The 17801-nt window shown below is 48.6% G+C and overlaps 1 protein-coding gene across 1 annotated transcript in view; it reads right to left on the bottom strand.

Annotated features, from left to right (window-relative positions):
• Window positions 1-204: 204 nt before the first annotated feature.
• Window positions 205-17801, bottom strand: part of LOC103191130 (alpha-tectorin) — a 47453-nt gene continuing 29856 nt past the window's right edge. The window contains exons 18-25 of the mRNA XM_042345445.1: window positions 17045-17316; window positions 14532-14651; window positions 9023-9207; window positions 5763-5923; window positions 4819-5067; window positions 4111-4273; window positions 3403-3499; window positions 205-1379 (exon numbers count right to left, since the gene is read on the bottom strand). Of these exons, the coding sequence (XP_042201379.1) occupies window positions 1288-1379; window positions 3403-3499; window positions 4111-4273; window positions 4819-5067; window positions 5763-5923; window positions 9023-9207; window positions 14532-14651; window positions 17045-17316 (1339 nt within the window). The 3' untranslated portion in view covers window positions 205-1287. The remainder of the gene's footprint in view (window positions 1380-3402; window positions 3500-4110; window positions 4274-4818; window positions 5068-5762; window positions 5924-9022; window positions 9208-14531; window positions 14652-17044; window positions 17317-17801) is intronic.

Raw genomic sequence — 17801 nt, 5'->3', positions numbered from 1 at the left:
GCCATACTTTTGGCCATTGCGCCCCAAACTCTGGAACACTCTTCCTCGACCCCTCCGCCTTGCTGCTTCCTTCGCCGTTTTCAAATCGTGCCCACGGTCACTTCCCTCTCCTCCCACCCCACCCCCCCAAGCCTGCATGAGGGGCACTATATAAATGTGAGCCGTTGTTGCTGCTGCACCGAAGTTATTGAGTTAAAAATTTACCACAGGAAATAAGATTTTTTTTAATAGATTCACAGATTATAATTTGTACACGACTGTCTACAGATCAGAACAGACACCAGCGCCCCCACCCCATATACATACACACACACACACACACACACCGAATCTGTCTCTTTCTCTCTATCTTTCTCTCTGTCTGTCTCGCTCTATCTCCACCTTTCCACGTCTCTCTCTCTCTCTCTCTCTCTCTCTCTCTCTCTGTCTCTCTATGCCTTTCTGTCTCTCTCTCACTATGTCTCTCTTTCACTCTCTCGATTGCCCTGAGCCCAGGCGAGGCTGCATTTCTCCCAGATATGGTCTGTCCTGGTCAGCAGGATTGAGAGGCGAGCAGACCGCTCACTCGGCTCCTGAGCCAAAGCCCTGATTGACAAGCAGCGGGAACCTTACCAACGGTGGGGAGAGGACCAAATATTTTTTTCAGTTGGTTAACCTCCAGAATTTGCCTCCCCCCAAAAACACATACCCTGTGGTCCGCCCAAGCCTCTGTTCTCGCCAGCATGGGCCGAACCACTCTCAGGTTAAGTGAACGCTCTCTTGGGGGAGAGAGAAGTTACTTCACACCAGAGAGGAGAGGTTAGACCTGTGTGGGACTCCCTCTTGCTCTGGCTTTAGCTCCAGAGAGACTTGTCCTCTCCCTCCGCTGAAGGCCTGCTCCACCCTGCCCGCTGCACCGTTGGCCTTCAACCTCTCTGCCTCACTCTCTGGAACTCCATCCCACTGTCCATTCACATCAACCCTCCTTTGCCTCATTCCCAAGACCCTCTTCTTCTCATCCTCTACCGCCCTGCCCTCCATCACTCTGATCCCAACCTCCTGCTCAGGTCCACTCCCCTGACCATCCAGAACCTTGGAATGATCTCCTGTGCTCCTGATGTTTGAAACGTGCTGTACAAATATAATTTATTGTTTTGTCTGCGGCTGATCGACAAAACCGGATGGAGATCTTATCATAGGAAAACATATCACCGAAATACGATAAAGAGTTGATTTATATATAGTTACCAAACCCTTCCCATTCCCTTCACCCAGTGAAAGAGACCACAAGTTTTAAAACATGGCTCTTCACATCATGAACATGGCAACGCAGAGAGTGAGCACAGCCCAGAGCGTGGACAGGACAGAGAGATGCCCACAACCGCTGCCCACCGACAGGTCTGTGGACAAAACAAAAGAACAGGATGTGAGTTCGCCGGGTTTCCAGAGAGCACAGAGATACACAGCATAAAATAGTCACTGTTCTACAGAATACAGAGTTACACAGCGCGCAAGCGTCACGGATCTGCAGCTCGCATGCCAATGCTGACAGTTCAGGACCTCCTCCTGACATGAATGACGCTATAAAAATGTTCTTTAACGTTGTTTTTGTTTGGACTCTGAGCAAGGGAGAAAGGGGGTGGTGTCCGCAGTTGTGTTTGAAGAGGCTGATCTTCAGGTAGATGTAAACATGGGAGCACAGAGGGAGGGGATGGGAGACATGTAGCAGGACTTATCGACTTCAATATCCTCAACTTCACATACAAATCCCTCCACAATGGCCCCTCCCTACCTCTCTGACCTACTTGTACCCCACTCCTCTGTCTGCTCCCATTTCCCAATTGGCTTCAAAGTGACATGCCTGGCAATGGAAATTAGCAATCCAGTCAACCCACTGTGATGGTCTCTAGTCCGGTTCCTGAGCCAAGCAGGTCCATAATGTTCCAGGGCACGGCTGGTGACAGCACAACCCAGCCTGGTTCATCGGCAGGATTTGGAAGAGCAGACATGTCACCCGGGGTTAGGGAATCCTCCTGCTCAGCTCCTGTTAACTTTGGAAGCCAAAGGCCTAACACCCCGAAACTCCAATAATATTATTTCCTAAAAAGAAAACTCTCCAATCTGTGTTTCCTGCTTCAACCATCTCCATAAGGAGCTGATTCCACAGGTTGACTATTTGCTCACTGAAATAATATTTGTGTAGATCTGTCCTGAATTTACCCCTCTTCCTTGTCCTCGCCTACAAGGCCATTCATGGCCTTGCTCGCTCCTACCTCTCCGACCTACTATCCCCCTATCTCCCTCCCGTACCCTCCGTTCCTCCGGCTCCGGTCTGCTTCACATCCCCCGCCCCAACCGCCCTACCATCGGTGGCCGGGTCTTCAGCCTCTCAGCCCCGAGGCTCTGGAACTCTATCCCCCAGTGCCTTCGCCGCTTCCTCCCTTTCCTCCTTCAAGGCCAGTCTCAAGACCTTTCTCTTTGACCGTGCCTTCAGCTTCCCTCTCAACTCTCTACCCCCTCCTCACTCCCTCCCTTCCCTCCCCTCACCCTAACCATTTCACCCCCTCCTCGCTCCCTCCCTTGCTTTCCCTCATCCTGAACATTTCCCCCCAATGCTCGGGTCCTGACCCAACTGTCCAGCGCTTTGGGATGTCCTCCCGACGTGAAAGGCGCCCTATAAATGGAATCTTGTTGTTGTTGTTCAATCGCAGGCCTTGTCCTCTGGTTTTACTATTCTGGACAAGTTGAAACATATGAAGCATATGTCATGATATATATTTTTAGCCCTTCAAGAATCTTAAAGACAGCAATCATGTCGCCTCTCCAATAATCTCCCTCTGGGGTTTTCATTTGCATGAGATTCTCGGCTTGGTTTGCATACACTTAAGCACGAAAATAGGTTTCCGCAAATGACAGACATCCGGCTGACCAAACAGAAATCCAATCTTCTTGATTTGTCTGGGAAAACGGTTGGAGACTGTTCAAATGAGATAGTGTTTGTTAGGTGAGGAGTAAAAAATGAAAGGAACAGTATCTTTGAGCCTGAACGGATGGTCTCGAACATCATGAACCCTTCATCACAGTGTATAAGTAATAGTCAATAACTTGCTTAAAATGAACACAGCCCCTTAAAGGGATTAAGATATAATGACAATTTTACCGGATCGGTAAATATCCCTTTTCTGTCCATGCACCGGGGTATATAAAGGTCTCTTTAATAAAATTGTTTGTTGAAGTGGCACCTGTGCTTGTACCTGTGAGCTGGATTATCTCGGTGTTCGAAATCTTAAATTATATATACTTGAATTTCAAGGGATTTATTGATAATGAAAATATATTAAATGTTTGACCCAATTTCAGTTAACAATGTGCTGTTGGAGGAACCTTCTCATCTTAGTCACACATCCCGTCACGTATATGTACCTGTGTTTCCTGTTGACTGTTTTAAGATCTGCGTGGAGGTCAGTAACAAGGCAGAATCCAAATTCTTTGCGCTACGGACGCTTTTCTCAGTGCAGTCCTGGGTGGGGGTGGGGGAGGGTGGAAAAATGGCATTATCAACGATTGATTGTTCGCCACAAAGAACTGAAGTGTAGTGCTGGAATCCCGCAGCATAGCAGTTAATATAATAACATAACACAACATATCATAACATAACATGTAGGAGCAGGAGGAGGCCATTCGGCCCTTCGAGCCTCTGCCCTGTCATTCAATCATGGCTGACCTTCTAATCTAACTACAGCTAATAATATGATGCTGCCTTATCCCCATATCCCTTAATCCCTTTTGCAATAAGACATCTGTCTATCTCAGTCTTGATTATGTTCAAGGATTGAGCGTCAACAGCCCTTTCGGGTAGTGAGTTCCATACATTCACCACACTGAGCCGGGCTGACACACACTGAGCCGGGCTGACACACACACTGAGCCGAGCTGATACACACTGAGCCGGGCTGACACACACAATTGCCAGGCTGACACACACACTGAGCCGAGCTGACACATACTGAGCCGGGCTGACACATACTGACACACACTCTGAGCCGGAGTGACACAGACTGTCCTGGGCTGAAATACATTTTGTTGGAGCTTGCATGCTCAGCCGTGCAGAATGACTCCCCAGACACTCACCACAGAGCACTGGGAAGTCAAGATGTCGCACAGCTGAACCTGACAGTGCAGGTAAATCGTTGCAGAATCTTCGATGAACTTGAAGACGTTAAAGGAAAAGCGGCCGACAGTAGACACGCCATCCTCATCCATGTTCACCGTGCCGTCAACGGAATTCACACACCTGGTACACGAAAGAACGAGGAACATAAGCTTAGTCACCCGAACACAGACTGAGCTCGGCGTTAACTAACTGGTCAGTGACAAGAGGAAAAATAACAAAATTATAACAATACTTCATATAGTGCCTCAGCGCACCTTCAAGACGTCTGTCTCAAAGCACTTCACAGAATATACTGTAGAGTGAATTGACTGTAAATTTTTTGGACGAAATGCGGCAGCCAATAACACAACAAGTAGGAGCAGGAGGAGGCCATTCGGCCCTTCGAGCCTCTGCCCCGCCATTCAATCATGGCTGATCTTCTCATCTAACTCCAGCTAATAACCTGACGCTGCCTTATCCCCATATCCCTTAACCCCTTTCACCCCAATTGCGTGCAGAGTGACCAAATCATTTTTTGAAGGGATTATCACTCCCGGAAAGTAACTTGCCAATTGACAAACAACCGGGTTCCTACTTACTGCAAGGTGAGCAGAGGCATGTGTGGAGTTGAACTCGCATCCTCTCACTTGGGTGCTCTAAACACTACACTACATGATTCCACTCACCGGTTGGTAATGAGGTTCCACTTGATTGGGTTGAATGGGTCAGTGGTGGGTGTAGCCCAGCAATTTGACATGGTCAGTACAAAGCGATCACTGTCCACCCCAGAGATCGCAATTCCCACGTACACCCTTTCGTTCAAGGTCAGGACGATGGGACTCTTTGAGAATTGCTGGCTGTACCTCGAGTCCTCGTACAGTATCATCCGGCCCTCATAGGTACCTTGTCCTGATGGTAAAGTCCCCGTCACTGTGCTGGAGAGAGAGAGAGAGAGAAAAGGGTGGGGGAGGGGGGGGATGTGGGAGCGCTCCCATTAACTTCAGTCGTTCACAGTTAGTTCTACACATGCAGCTCACGCCATCACCTCTGGCAATGGAATGTAAGAATCAGGTCAGTCCTCTGTGTAGTCTTATTTAATATGGTGTCTGCAATATTCCAGGTTGTTGCTGATGACAGCACAGCCCAGGCTGGCTAACCGGCAGGATCTGGAAGGTCAGACCAATTCACCGGGGTCAGTGATTCCTCCCATTCAGCTCCTGTTAACCCACAAGCCAAAGCCATGACTAACGGATAGGGTGGTCCCACCTGGACAAACAGCAGGAAAGTTTGCAAGAATAGTGCTCTCAATGGCAGTCTATGCGGTTTTAGCTGGTTGGACTCCAGCAGTTATCCCAACGCACACTTTGGACTCCCCATACCTTGGCTCTTGCCAACCCGTGCCTAATACTTTCCAGAATTAGGTAAGCAGGATGCGTTCCTACAGGGAGAGAGAAGGCACTGCATTCCAACACTCTATCTATGGGATTTCCATGTGCAGGTGGGATGCATGGAATTCCCGGTTTGGTTCGGGTACTCTTAAGCACAGTGATGGGTTTCTGCATGAGTCAGATACCCGGCTGACCCAAAAAAAACTGGGCATCGTCCATCACACAACTTGATCGCTTCCTACCTCTCCACATGGGTGATGTTCGGGCTGGACAGGTTGATGGAGAGAGGATATTCGCAGGCAAGGTGCAAGGAGATCTTGCGTTCCCGGGTGATGACTCCCCCAATGTTCTCATTGACTGTGCCCTGGATAGTGTTTGAGTAAGTGAAGTGTGTGCTGTTCACCTGAAAGTCAAACATTTATCAGCAGCTTGTCAGCATGTGGACATGCATATATAAGAAGAGGCAACAATACAACAACAACAACATTACATTTATAGAGCGCCTTTCACGTCAGAAGGATGTCACAAGATGCTGGACAATCAGGGGTAAGGACCCGAGCCTGAGGGAAAGGATGGGGTACAGGTAAGGGAAAGCACAGAGGTGGGTTGGTGACTGAAGGCACGATCGAAGAGGAGGGTCTGGAGACCGGCCTTGAAGGAGGCAAGGGAGCAAATGAGGTGAAGGAACTGTGGGATGGAGTTCCAGAGTGTGGGGGCAGAGGGGCTGAAAGCTCGGTCACCAATGGTAGGGTGGGTCAAATGGGAGACATGGAGCAGCCCGGAGCCTGCTGAATGGAGTTTGGTAGGGAGTCAGCAGGTCAGAGAGGTAGGAGGGGGCGAGGCCACTGATGGCCTTGAAAGTGAGGACGAGCATCTTGAATTCGATCCTCTGAGGGATGGGGAGCCAGTGGAGTTGGGCGAGGGTGGGAGTGATGGGGTCATGGACCCTGGGGTGCGAGAGTACACGAGCTGTAGAGTTTTGGATGATCTGCAGCCTGTGAAGTGAACAGTTGGAAAGGCCGATGAAGAGGGAGTTTCCATAATCGAGCCTTGATGTGACGAATGCGGGGGTGAGGGTTTTGGCAGCCTGAGGGGTGAGGCAGTGGCGGAGTCTGGCAATGTTGCGGAGGTGATGGCAGGCAGTGCCAGTCATGGCGCGGATGTGGGGGAGAAAGGACAGTTCAGGGTCAAACAAGACACCCAGGTTCCTGACCGGCTCAGTGAGGTTGAATGTGCAGCCGTGGAGGCTGATGCGAGCCAATCAGGAGTGTCTTGGTCTTGCTGACGTTCAGTTGGAGAAAGTTGTCCCTCATCCATAACTTGATGTGGGGCAGGCAGTCGGTCAGGACGCCAGTAGTCCTGGAGTTGTGGATGGAGGCAGAGAGATAAAGTTGGGTGTCATCCAATTACATGTGGAAATTTAACCACATGTCTGTGGATGATGTCACCAAGAGGGAGCATGTAGTGGGTGAAGAAGAGTAGACTGAGGACAGAGCCCCGAAGAACACTGCACAAGATGGTAGGGGGGCTGGAGGAGAAGCTGTTTGCAGAGACGAAGTGGAGGCGGTGTGAAAGGTAGGATCTGAACAAGTCAAGGACAGAAGCTTGAAGGTTGAGGTGGGAGGAGAGGCGGTGGAGGAGGATTGAGTGGTCCACGGTGTCAAAGGCGGCAGAGAGGTCGAGGAGGACGGTGAAGAAGAGGGAGCCCTGGGCACACATGGTCAGGATGTCCTTTGTGACCTTGACCAGAGGGCAGCACAGATACCAGATTGGAGGGAATGTGGGAGGAGAGGAAAGAGCTAGCCTGGGAGGCAACGGGTCTCTCAAGGATCTTAGACAGAAAAGGGAGGTGGGAGATCAGCAGCTGGATAGCTGTGATGGGTCAAGGAAAGGTTTCTTGAAGATGGAAGTGATAGTGGCTGTTTTGAGGGGGGGTTAGGAATAGTTCCAGATGACAGGGAGAGGTTGATGATGTAGACGAGTAGTGGGGCAAGGAGGTAGATCTGGGATTTAAGGAGAGGTGTAGGAATGGAGTCCAGGGAGCAGATGGTGAGCTTCATGGAGGATTTGGTGGTGATGATAGAGGAGGGGGTGACAGGTTCAAAGGTGTGGAACGAGGGATGGGTAGTGGTCAGAGTGTGGTCAGAGTCAGATAGGGTGGATGTTGGGAGGGCAGTGGCAGTTGAACGGATTTCCTCGATTTTCACTCGAGGAAGTCCAGCATTTCCTTGCAGTGAGAGTCGGACAAAAGAATCTGTGAGGCATGATAGGGAAGACAGAGTAGCTGGTTGTTGGTGGAGAACAGGAGCCTGTGATTGCCCTTCGCCTCCAGGATTAACCTGGAGTAGAAGGACGATTTGGCCAAGGCAAGAGCGGTGGTTTTGAAGTGGTCCAGCCAGATGTGCCAGTGGACCATTAGGCCGGATTTGAACCAAGTATGTTCGGCAGCCCACGACTAGCCATTGAGTGAGAGGAGGTGGGTGGTGAACCAGGGATCGGGAATAGGAGGCAGTTCAGGAGATGGGAGGGGGAGAGGGCAAGGGCATCGAGTGTGATGGAGAGGGTGCTGTGGGAGAGAGTAAACGCAGAGGCTGGGTTGGTGCGGGAGGTGGGCCAGAGGGAGAAGGGTTCAGAGGACTCCAGTGCAGTGGAGAGGGATTGCGGGGAGATCTTCTTCCACAGGCAGTAGAAGATGGTGGTACGTTTGGAGAACGTGGGGAGTGGGGTATGGGAGTTGAGGGAGATGAAATGGTGGACAAAGATGGCCTTGTCAGTTATGGTGACATCCTAGACGCTGAGGCCCCGGTGATTAACAGGTCGAGCCGGATAAATAGCTAGATATGATGATTAATAGTAACAGTAATCCTTGAAATGGTCCTCCTGAGGAGCTACATAAATGTAATTTTGTGTTGTATTATATTTGATCTACTGCCTTATGAGGTGGTTGGGACTTCTCAAAGTGCTTCAAAGAATATACTGTAAAGTGCATTGACTGTATTTTGTTGGCAGCCATTGTGCACGGCAGTATATGACAGACAATCATGGATCGAGTGACCAAATTAATATATATTTTTGAAGGGATTATTAGACCCGGAAAAGCGATCCGCCAATCGACTAAGAAGCGGGTTCCAACTTACTGCTGGGTAAACAGAGGCATGTGGAGTAAGAGAATTTGCCTGAGGTTTTCCCCCTTGCAGGAATCGAACCTAGTTTGTGAGGCGAGTGTGCAAACCACTGTGCTGTGATATTCCACAATAATAAATAACCCAGATATGAATGATCAATAATAATGAATAATATTCACAGATAATAATGATGAATTTGACCCACAGCTACAACTGGTCGACCAACGGAGTAATGAAGGTCAAATCAGGGGTTCGCATAATATCAGCACACGAACAATCTATTACTGCCCAATATTGTGAAAATCAGATGTTAAAGAGAAAAAATTGATCCGAAATGCTGAATATGTCATCATAATTATAATTATTATTATTATTACTTGGAGTCTGTTGCCACACGCTCTAGTGTTACTTTCGAAGTTGAATTGTAGCCTCCCATGGGATAGGTGTCCGGTACACTCCGGGTCATTGAGGTGCAAGACATTTGCTGGGAAACCAGCAGTGAACAGAAGACAGCGAGAGATGGAAACACTGCTGTTATTGCCATTGCAGGAGAGCTGATAGTCTGAAATAAAACACAATTTTTAATAATAAAAATCCTTGCATTCAATATAGTGCCTCATAATGTAATCAACGTCCAGCTGAACAGGCAGCCTGGGTCAGCCTTTGGGTTATGTGAGTGTGTGTGTACCTGTTATTGTGTGAGGCTGAGGACAGTGCCCACTTTACTCCGGGCAATGTGTGTGTATGCGTGTGTTTGTTACACTGAAATGTGTATGTAACACTGCGCTGTGTGTGTGTGTGTTATTCTGCGCTGTGTGTGTGTGTTTGTGTTATCTGCGCTGTGTGCTTTACTCTGTGCTCTGTGTGTTACTCTGGGCTGTGTTTCTGTGTTATTCTGGGATGCGTGTGCATGTGTTGTGTTACTCTGGCAGGTGTGTGTTACTCTGGGATGTGTGTGTATATGTTTGTGTGTTATTCTGAGATGTGTGTGCGTGTTATTCTGGGATGTGCGTATGTTACTCTGGGATATGTGTGTGTGTGTGTGTGTTAATCTAGGTTGTGTGTGCATTACTTTGGGCTGTGTATGTGGTACTCTGGGCAGTGTGTGTGTTACTCTGGGCTGTGTTTGTGTGTGTGTTCCTCTGGGATGTGTGTGCATGTATATATGTTTCACTTGGATGTTTGTGCATTGTGTGTAGGGTAATGGGGATCTTCAATTATCCTAACATAGACTGACAAAATAACAGTGTAAAGGGCAAGGAGGGGGAAGATTTCATGAAATGTGTGCAGGATAACTTTCTGGATCAGTATGTTTCCAGCCCAACAAGGAAGGAAACAATGCTGGATCTAGTTCCAGGGAATGAAGTGGGGGATGTGGAGCAGGTTTCAGTAGGAGAGCAAAACACAAAACACTGCAGGTGCTGGAATCTGAAACAAAAACAGCGAGAGCTGGGAAAACTCAGCAGGTTGTGGACCCGAAACATTGACTCACTTTACTTTCTCCATAGATGCTGCCTGACCTGCTGAGTTTTCCCAGCTCTCTCTGTTTTTGTTTCAGTAGGAGAGCATCTGGACAACAGTGATCTCAGTATCATTAGGTTCAGAGTAATTGCGGAAAGGGACAAGGAGCAATGAAAGCTGAAGGTACTCAACGACAAGAGGTCTAATTTCAGTGAGTTTAAAGGGGAGCCAAGGTGGACTGGAAAGAAAGAAAGATTAATGAAAGCGCAGAAGCTAGAAATCTGAAACAAAAACAGAAGTTGCTGGGAACACTCAGCAGGTCAGGCAGCATCTATGGATAAAGGAAAGTGAGTCAACATTTTGGGTCCACGACCCTTCATCAGAACTTGTGAATGTTGGGATGGAGAAGCTTTTAAGGACGAATGGAGAGGGGAGTCGTGAGAGAGACAGGGCAAGGAAGACAAAGAAGAAAATAGGGTGGAGGACAGCAGATGATGGGTTAAAGTGGTGTTAATGATGTAAACTGGGAGAAAAATTCCAACAAAACAGGCAAACCAGAGAGAAAAGGTGCGTCTGGGACCCAGATGATGTGTCAATGGTCACAGAAGAAGGGGAAGGGAAGGTCAGCTGTTATGGTTTGAAAGAACAATTAGGTAAAACAACTAACGGGCAATGGGAAGCCTTCAAAGAGTAGAAAGTTTGGGGCCACATTCTCATAAAGGAGAAAGATAGCGTGTCCAAACCTTCCTTGATGAATAAGGACATTGGGATTAAAAATAAAACAGAAAAAGAGGCTAATGGTAAATATCAGCTCCAAAACACAGAAGATAATCAAATAGTTTGTAGAAAGAACAGCAGAGAACTGAAAAAGCAAATAAGAGGGGCAAAGAGATTGTATGAGAAAAGATTAGCGGGTAACATAAAAGGGAACCCTAAGGTATTTTATAAGTATCTAAAGAATAAAAGGGTAGTCAAGGGTAAGGTGGGTCCAATTAGGGACCAGAGAGGAAATCTTTTTGTGGAGGCAGACATACGGATGAGTACTTTGCCTTGTCTTTACAAAAGAAGAGGATTCAACCAATGCCACAGTGTCAGAGGAGAGTTTAGAGAAATTGCATTGGATGAGAATATACCGAGAGGAGGTATTAAAAAGGTTATCGGTGCTCAAGGTAGATAAGTCACGTGGTAACTTAATAAAGGGCAGTCAATACTGATCTGGCAAATCATGTCTGGCAAATCTGATTGAGATTTTTGATGAAGTAACGTCCCTCAGTGGTCAGCATTGGGACTACTGTTGTTTTTCATCTATATAAATGACATAGACTTGGGTATAGGGAGTACAATTTTCAAGTTTGCAGATTATACTAAGCAAGGAAAAGTTGTAAACAGTGAGGAGGATAGTACCAGACTGCAAGAGGACATGGACATGGTAGAATCGGCAAACACGAGGCAGATAAAATTTAATGTGGAGAATTGTGAGGTTATGCATTTTGGGAGGAAGAACGAGGAGAGGCAATATCAGATGAATGGTACAATCGTAAAGGGGGTGAAGGAACAGAGAGACCTGGGGTTTCATATAAGGAAATCTTTGAAAGTGGCAGGATAGATCGATAAAGCTGTTAAAAAAGCATACGGGATAATAGTCTTAATAAATAGTGGAATATAAAAAAAGTCAGGAAGTTATTATAAATCTTTAGAAAACACTGGTAAGGCCTCAGACAGCCTAACCTGTATTCAGTTCTCAGCACCACGATTCAGGAAAGATGTCAAGCCATTGGACAGGGTGCAATGGAGATTTACCAGGATGGCACCAGGAATGAAGGACTTCAGTTATCAGGAGAGGCTGGAGAAGCCAGGATTATCCTCATTGGAGTAGAGAAGGTTAAGAGGAGACTCAATAGGAGCTCTCAAAATCATGAGGGGATTCGATAGGTAAACAAGGAGGAACTATTTCCACTGCCGTGTGGGTCGGTAACCCGAGGACACCAATCTAAAATAGTCGAACGATGCGGGGGACGTGGAGCAGGCCAGAGCACACTGAGTGGAGTGAGTGAGCAGGGTGGTAGGGTGTTAGGAAGTCGCAGAGGTAGGGGAAAGCAAAACCTTGGGGACCAGGATCGTGAACTGTATCCTCTGTGTGATGGGAAGTCAGTGGAGTTGGGCGAGGATGGGGGTGATAATGTCACGGAGCCGAACGCATGAGAGGCCATGGGCTACAGAGTTCTGGATGATTGCAGCCTGTGGAGGGAGGAATTGGGAGGCCGACAAGCAAAGAGTTTGTATAGTCGAGCCTGGACGTAATGATGGCGTTTATGAGAGTTTCGGTGGCCTGCGGCGTGAGACAGTGTCGGAGCCGGGCGACGTTGTGGAGGTGGGGGTAGGCATAGCAGATCATGGCGCAGGTGTGGGGTAGAAAGGGTAGTTGAGGGTCAAATAAGACCCCAAGGTTCTGGACTGGCTTAGCAAGGTGGAGTGGGTGCAACCATGGATGGTGATGCGTTCAGTGCCTGAGGTGAGGAGGCGCTGGCGGGAGCCAACTTGGAGAGCCTCGGTATTGTTGACGTTGAACTGAAGAAAGTTAGCTCTTATCCAGGACTTGATGTCTGACAGACATTCTGTCAGGACAGCAGTGGGTCCTGGAGTCAAGGGTGGAGACAGAGGGGTAGAGTTGGGTGTTATCTGCATACACGTGGAAGTTGACCATACATCAACAAGAGTGAGTATATAGATATACTCTGTTCACTCTGAGGAGGGGACCAAGACAGAGCCCCGAGAAACACTGAACGAGACTGTGCAGGTGCTGGAGGAGAAGCCATTTGTGGAGATGAAGTGGAGGCGGTATGAGAGGTATGATCTGAGCCAGTCAAGGACAGAGCCGTGAAGGCTGAGGTGAGAGGGGAGGCGGCGGATGAGGATAGAGTGGTGGACATGATCTAAAGCAGCAGAGAGGTCAAAGAGAACAAGGAAGCAGAGAGAGCCCTGGTTGCCGATGGACAGAATATCATTCGTTACTTTGACCAGGGCGGTTTCAGGGCGGAAGCCAGATTGGAGGGGTTCGCAAAGGCAAGTGGCGGGAGAGGAAGAAGCGAAGCTGTGAAGCAACAACTCATTCCAGGACCTTGGAGAGGAACGGGAGGTTGGAGATGGGACGGTAGTTTGGGATCAAAGGGGAGGAGAGGTTTTAACGATAGGGGTGATGATGGCAGTTTTTAATTGGTTGGGAACAGTACCAGAGGACAGGGAGAGGTTAATGATGTCAGTGAGTAGAAGGGCAAGGAGGTGGAGCTGGGATGCAAAGGAGAGGGGTAGGGATGGGATCCCGGGAGCAAGAGGTCAGTTTCATAGTCCCCTCCTCTTCAATATCTGTATGCTCACTCTTGTTGACATATGGTCAACTTCCACATATATGCAGATAACACCCAACTCTACCCCTCTGTCTCCACCGCTGACTCCAGGACCAGCGCTTTGGGACGTCCTCTCGACGTGAAAGGCGCTCTATAAATGGAACCTTGTTGTTGTTGTTATAGTGGTGATGAGAGAGGAGGGGAGACAGGTTCTAAGATGGAGAGGGAGGGATAGGTAGGGGCTGGGGTGGGAGAAGGTGTTGGGGAGGGTGTAGCAGAGGGGAGTGAGGGGAGCATTTTTTTTCACACAGCGAGTTGTTGGGATCTGGAATGCGTTGCCTGAAAGGGCGGTGGAAGCCGATTCGATAACAACTTTTAAGAGCGAAGTAGATAATTATTTGGGAGGACAAGTTTGCGGGGCTACAGGAGAGAGCGGGGAGTGGGATTGATTTGGAGAGCTCTTCTCACAGAGCCGACACAGATACGGGCCGAATTGCCTCCTTCTCTGCTGTACGATTCTATGAAACTCTGGGATGTGGGCGTGTGCGTTACTCTGGGCTGTGTGTGTTACTCTGGGCTATGTGTGTTACTCTGGGCTATGTGTGTTTCTCTGGGATGTGTGTGTTTCTCTGGGATGTGTGTGTGTTACTCTAGGATGTGTGTTTGTCACTCGCGGATGTGTGTGTGTTACTCTAGGGTGTGTGTGTTTTACTCTGGATGTATGTGTGTGTGTTACTCTGGGATATGTGTGTGTTGGTCTGGGATATGTGTGCTACTCTGGGATGTGTGTGTGTGGGTGTCTTACTCTGGGATGTGTTTGTGCTAATCTGGGATGAGTGTGCATTAATCTGCGATGTATGTGTGTGTGTTTTACTCTGGGATTTCTGTGTATTACTCTGGGATATGTGTGTGCATGTTACTGTGTGAATAGTGTGTGTTACTCTGGGCTGCGTGCGTTACTCTGGGGTGCGCACGTGCGTTCCTCTGGAGTGCACGCGTGCGTTACTCTGGGGTGCATGCGTGTGTTACTCTGGGCTGAGTGTGCGTGTTACTCTGGGCAGTTTGTGCCGTTAACACTTACCGAAGGTGCGGAGCTGGGTCTCATTGTGAGTGTGAGCACAGTAACAGCCGATCAGCCCTTGTCTGTCACCACACCACTCGTCCTCAGTGCAGTTCATGGCATCGCATGGGTCAGTCTCAGCTAAACAGGGAGACAGGTGTTACGCACCTCACCCTGACACACAGATGCATGCGCATGCATACACGCACACACAAGCATGCACCCGCATGCATGTGCACACGCACAGGTGCACACACGCACAGGTGCACACACGCACAAGTGCACACACACGCACAGGTGCACACACAGGTACACAGACAGGTAGACAGGTGTGTACGCAGGCGCATGCGTGCAGGTGCATGCACGGAGGCAGAAGGAGGTGCATACGCATACAGGTACAGGCACACATACACGTAGGCAGAAAGACACACACACACACACAAAGACACACACCCACACACAGGTTCACAGACAAGTGTCAGACACCTCACCCTTACACACTCACACACAAACAGGTACACAGAGACAGGTGTTAGACACCTCACCCTGACACACAACACACACAACAGTTAGGCATCACCCTGGCACACAAGCAGGTACACATGTGCACACACATGCACACAGACACATGCACACACTCACACAAACACCAACACACAAACAGGCACTCAGGCATACACGCACACACACACACACACACACACACACTCACACACACACACACAGAGGGACCATAGAGGCTCACACAGAGGCACACACAGAGGTACAGAAGCAATTGTCAGGCAAATCACTCTTACACATATTCACACACAAACAGGAACATAGAGAGAGGTGTTAGACATCTCATCCTGACACACACGAAGGCATTAGGGATCACCTTGACACACATGCACACACACACGGGTACACACACACACATGTACACACAGGTACACACACACATGTACACACACAGGTACACACACTTACAAAAACACATATGCACGCACCCGAGGACGTGCACACGCATGTGCGCACAGGTATACACACACAAGTGCACACACATGTGCACACACACATACACAGGCACACTCTGGCACATGTGTACACACACAGACACGCACACAGATGCACAAACACACAGGTACGCATGCACACATACAGGCCCATGCACACAGGCGCGCACACACAGACGCACACACAAGCACACAGGCATGCACACAAACAAAGCACGCCCACATACACACAGGCACACACATACAGACACACACACACAAGCACACAGGTGCACACAAACCCACAGGTGCACACAAACACACAGACACTCACGCACACAAGTGCACACACACACAGGTACACAGACACACACACACAGTCACACACACCGACACAGGACACAGATATACGAGTGTGAGACACCGGACCCTACACATACACACACAACCACACACAGGTACACATAGACAGGCATTAGACATGTCACACTGGAGGTACACAGAGAGGCATTAGATACAATCACCTTAACAGATTCACACACACACATACACTAAAGATACATGGTCAGAGTTGGTGGTGTTTGCGTGGGAAGTGGGGGCGGAGTGGTGGGGTGGGGGGTTGGGGGGGGTATACTGCGTGCAGTTCTGATCACCACAGTATGAAGAGGATATTGCATTAATTGAGAGGATACAGAGTAGGGCAGCCAGAATGGTGGAGTGGATGGAGGAACTGGACTATGAGGAGCAATTAGATAAATTGGGAATGTTCGCACTGGAGAAGAGAATGTAAGTGATAGATTTCTGTTAAAAAACACTACAATAATTTTGATTGAGTGCCCTAACCCGTCATTGAGTTGGTCTTAAAGCGCTTTACAGAATACGGTGTAAAGTGAATTCACTGTGTCGTTTCTGGGCGAAAAGTGGCAGCCAATGGCATACAGAAGTATCCTAGAAACATTGGGATTGAGTGACCAAATCACTTTTGTTGTTATTATTTATTTGATGGGATTTGTACCCCTGGAAAGTGATCAGACAGATGACTGACAACCAGGTTCCTACTAAGTGCTTGGTAACCCTTTTTATTTATAGCAGCTTATAACGTCGTCAAGACGCCTTTTAGCGCTTGTATTGTAAAGGATAGCAACCGTGTGTTTTATGGGTAAAACGGGCAGCCAATTGTGCACAGTCGTGCCCTACAAACAGTGGTGGAGTGACCACATTCCTTTACTTATTTATTGTTTTGGAGGGATTATTACCCGATCCACCGCAGTAAAGTGAGTTGATTGTGGAGCAAACAAACTTGCCTATGGTTTCACCCGACAGGACTCGAAGCTGGGTCCTCTTGCTTGTGAGGGGAGTGCGCTAACCACTACGCTACAGGACACCACACATTTGGACCCAAACTATATACCTGGGGATACAGTATGTAGTTTGGGACATGACACGTGTGTGCAACTGCCAGGACGGTGGAAGGCGAACTGGATTGACCTTGGTCTTCTTTCGTCCAGCGATTTTAATGCTCTTACATTATTCCGGACGGGAGTCAAACGGTGAACTCACGGCAGTCGGTGGCGTTCCTCCAGCTGGAGACCTGGAAGCCGTGTAGAGCGCACGCAGCGGCGTAGGCGCCCACAGCACGGCACAGGGTCAGGCGGTCCATGCCATAGGCACACGTGTCAAACACACAAGACGTGTAGTAATGTCGTGGGTCCACCTGCCAATGGCACTGGGCGAAGGGTCCGGGGTCTGCCGTCAGCACGTCACAGAGTGGGTGCCGGTGGCCAGGTGGGGGATCTGTGCACTCACTCTCTCTGCTCTCTGCCTCTTCACATCTGAAGGGGGACGAACAACAACAGAGGTTTGCACAACAGATTACATTCATGTACTCCTGACGCCTTTCACACCTAATCGTATATATATGATAAACCTTTTCTTATAGCAGCTTATAACGTGGTCAAGACGCCTTAGAGCGCTTATATTGTTAAGGATAGAAACAGTGTGCTTTATGGGCAAAACGGGCAGCCAATTGTGCACAGTAGGTGCCCCACAATCAGTGGTGGAGTGACCAAATTCCTTTACTTATTTATTGCTTTGGAGGGATTATTACCCGATCCACTGCAGTAAAGCAAATTGATTGTATTTTGTGGGAGCAATGCGGCAATGGATAGCGTACAGCAGTGTCCTACAGATAGCCATGCATTTGGTTTTATTTCTAATGTATCACTGCTCCAGAAAGTGATCCGCCAATCGACTAACAAACGGGTTTCTACTTACTGCTATTTAAATGGAAGTGGAATAAGGAAACTTGCCTAAGATT

The sequence above is a fragment of the Callorhinchus milii genome, unplaced genomic scaffold, assembly GCF_018977255.1.
Source record: "Callorhinchus milii isolate IMCB2004 unplaced genomic scaffold, IMCB_Cmil_1.0 Scaffold47, whole genome shotgun sequence".
Taxonomy (NCBI): Eukaryota; Metazoa; Chordata; class Chondrichthyes; order Chimaeriformes; family Callorhinchidae; genus Callorhinchus; species Callorhinchus milii.
The sequence above is the reverse complement of the archived record's forward strand: the minus strand, read 5'-3'. Positions and strand labels throughout refer to the sequence as shown.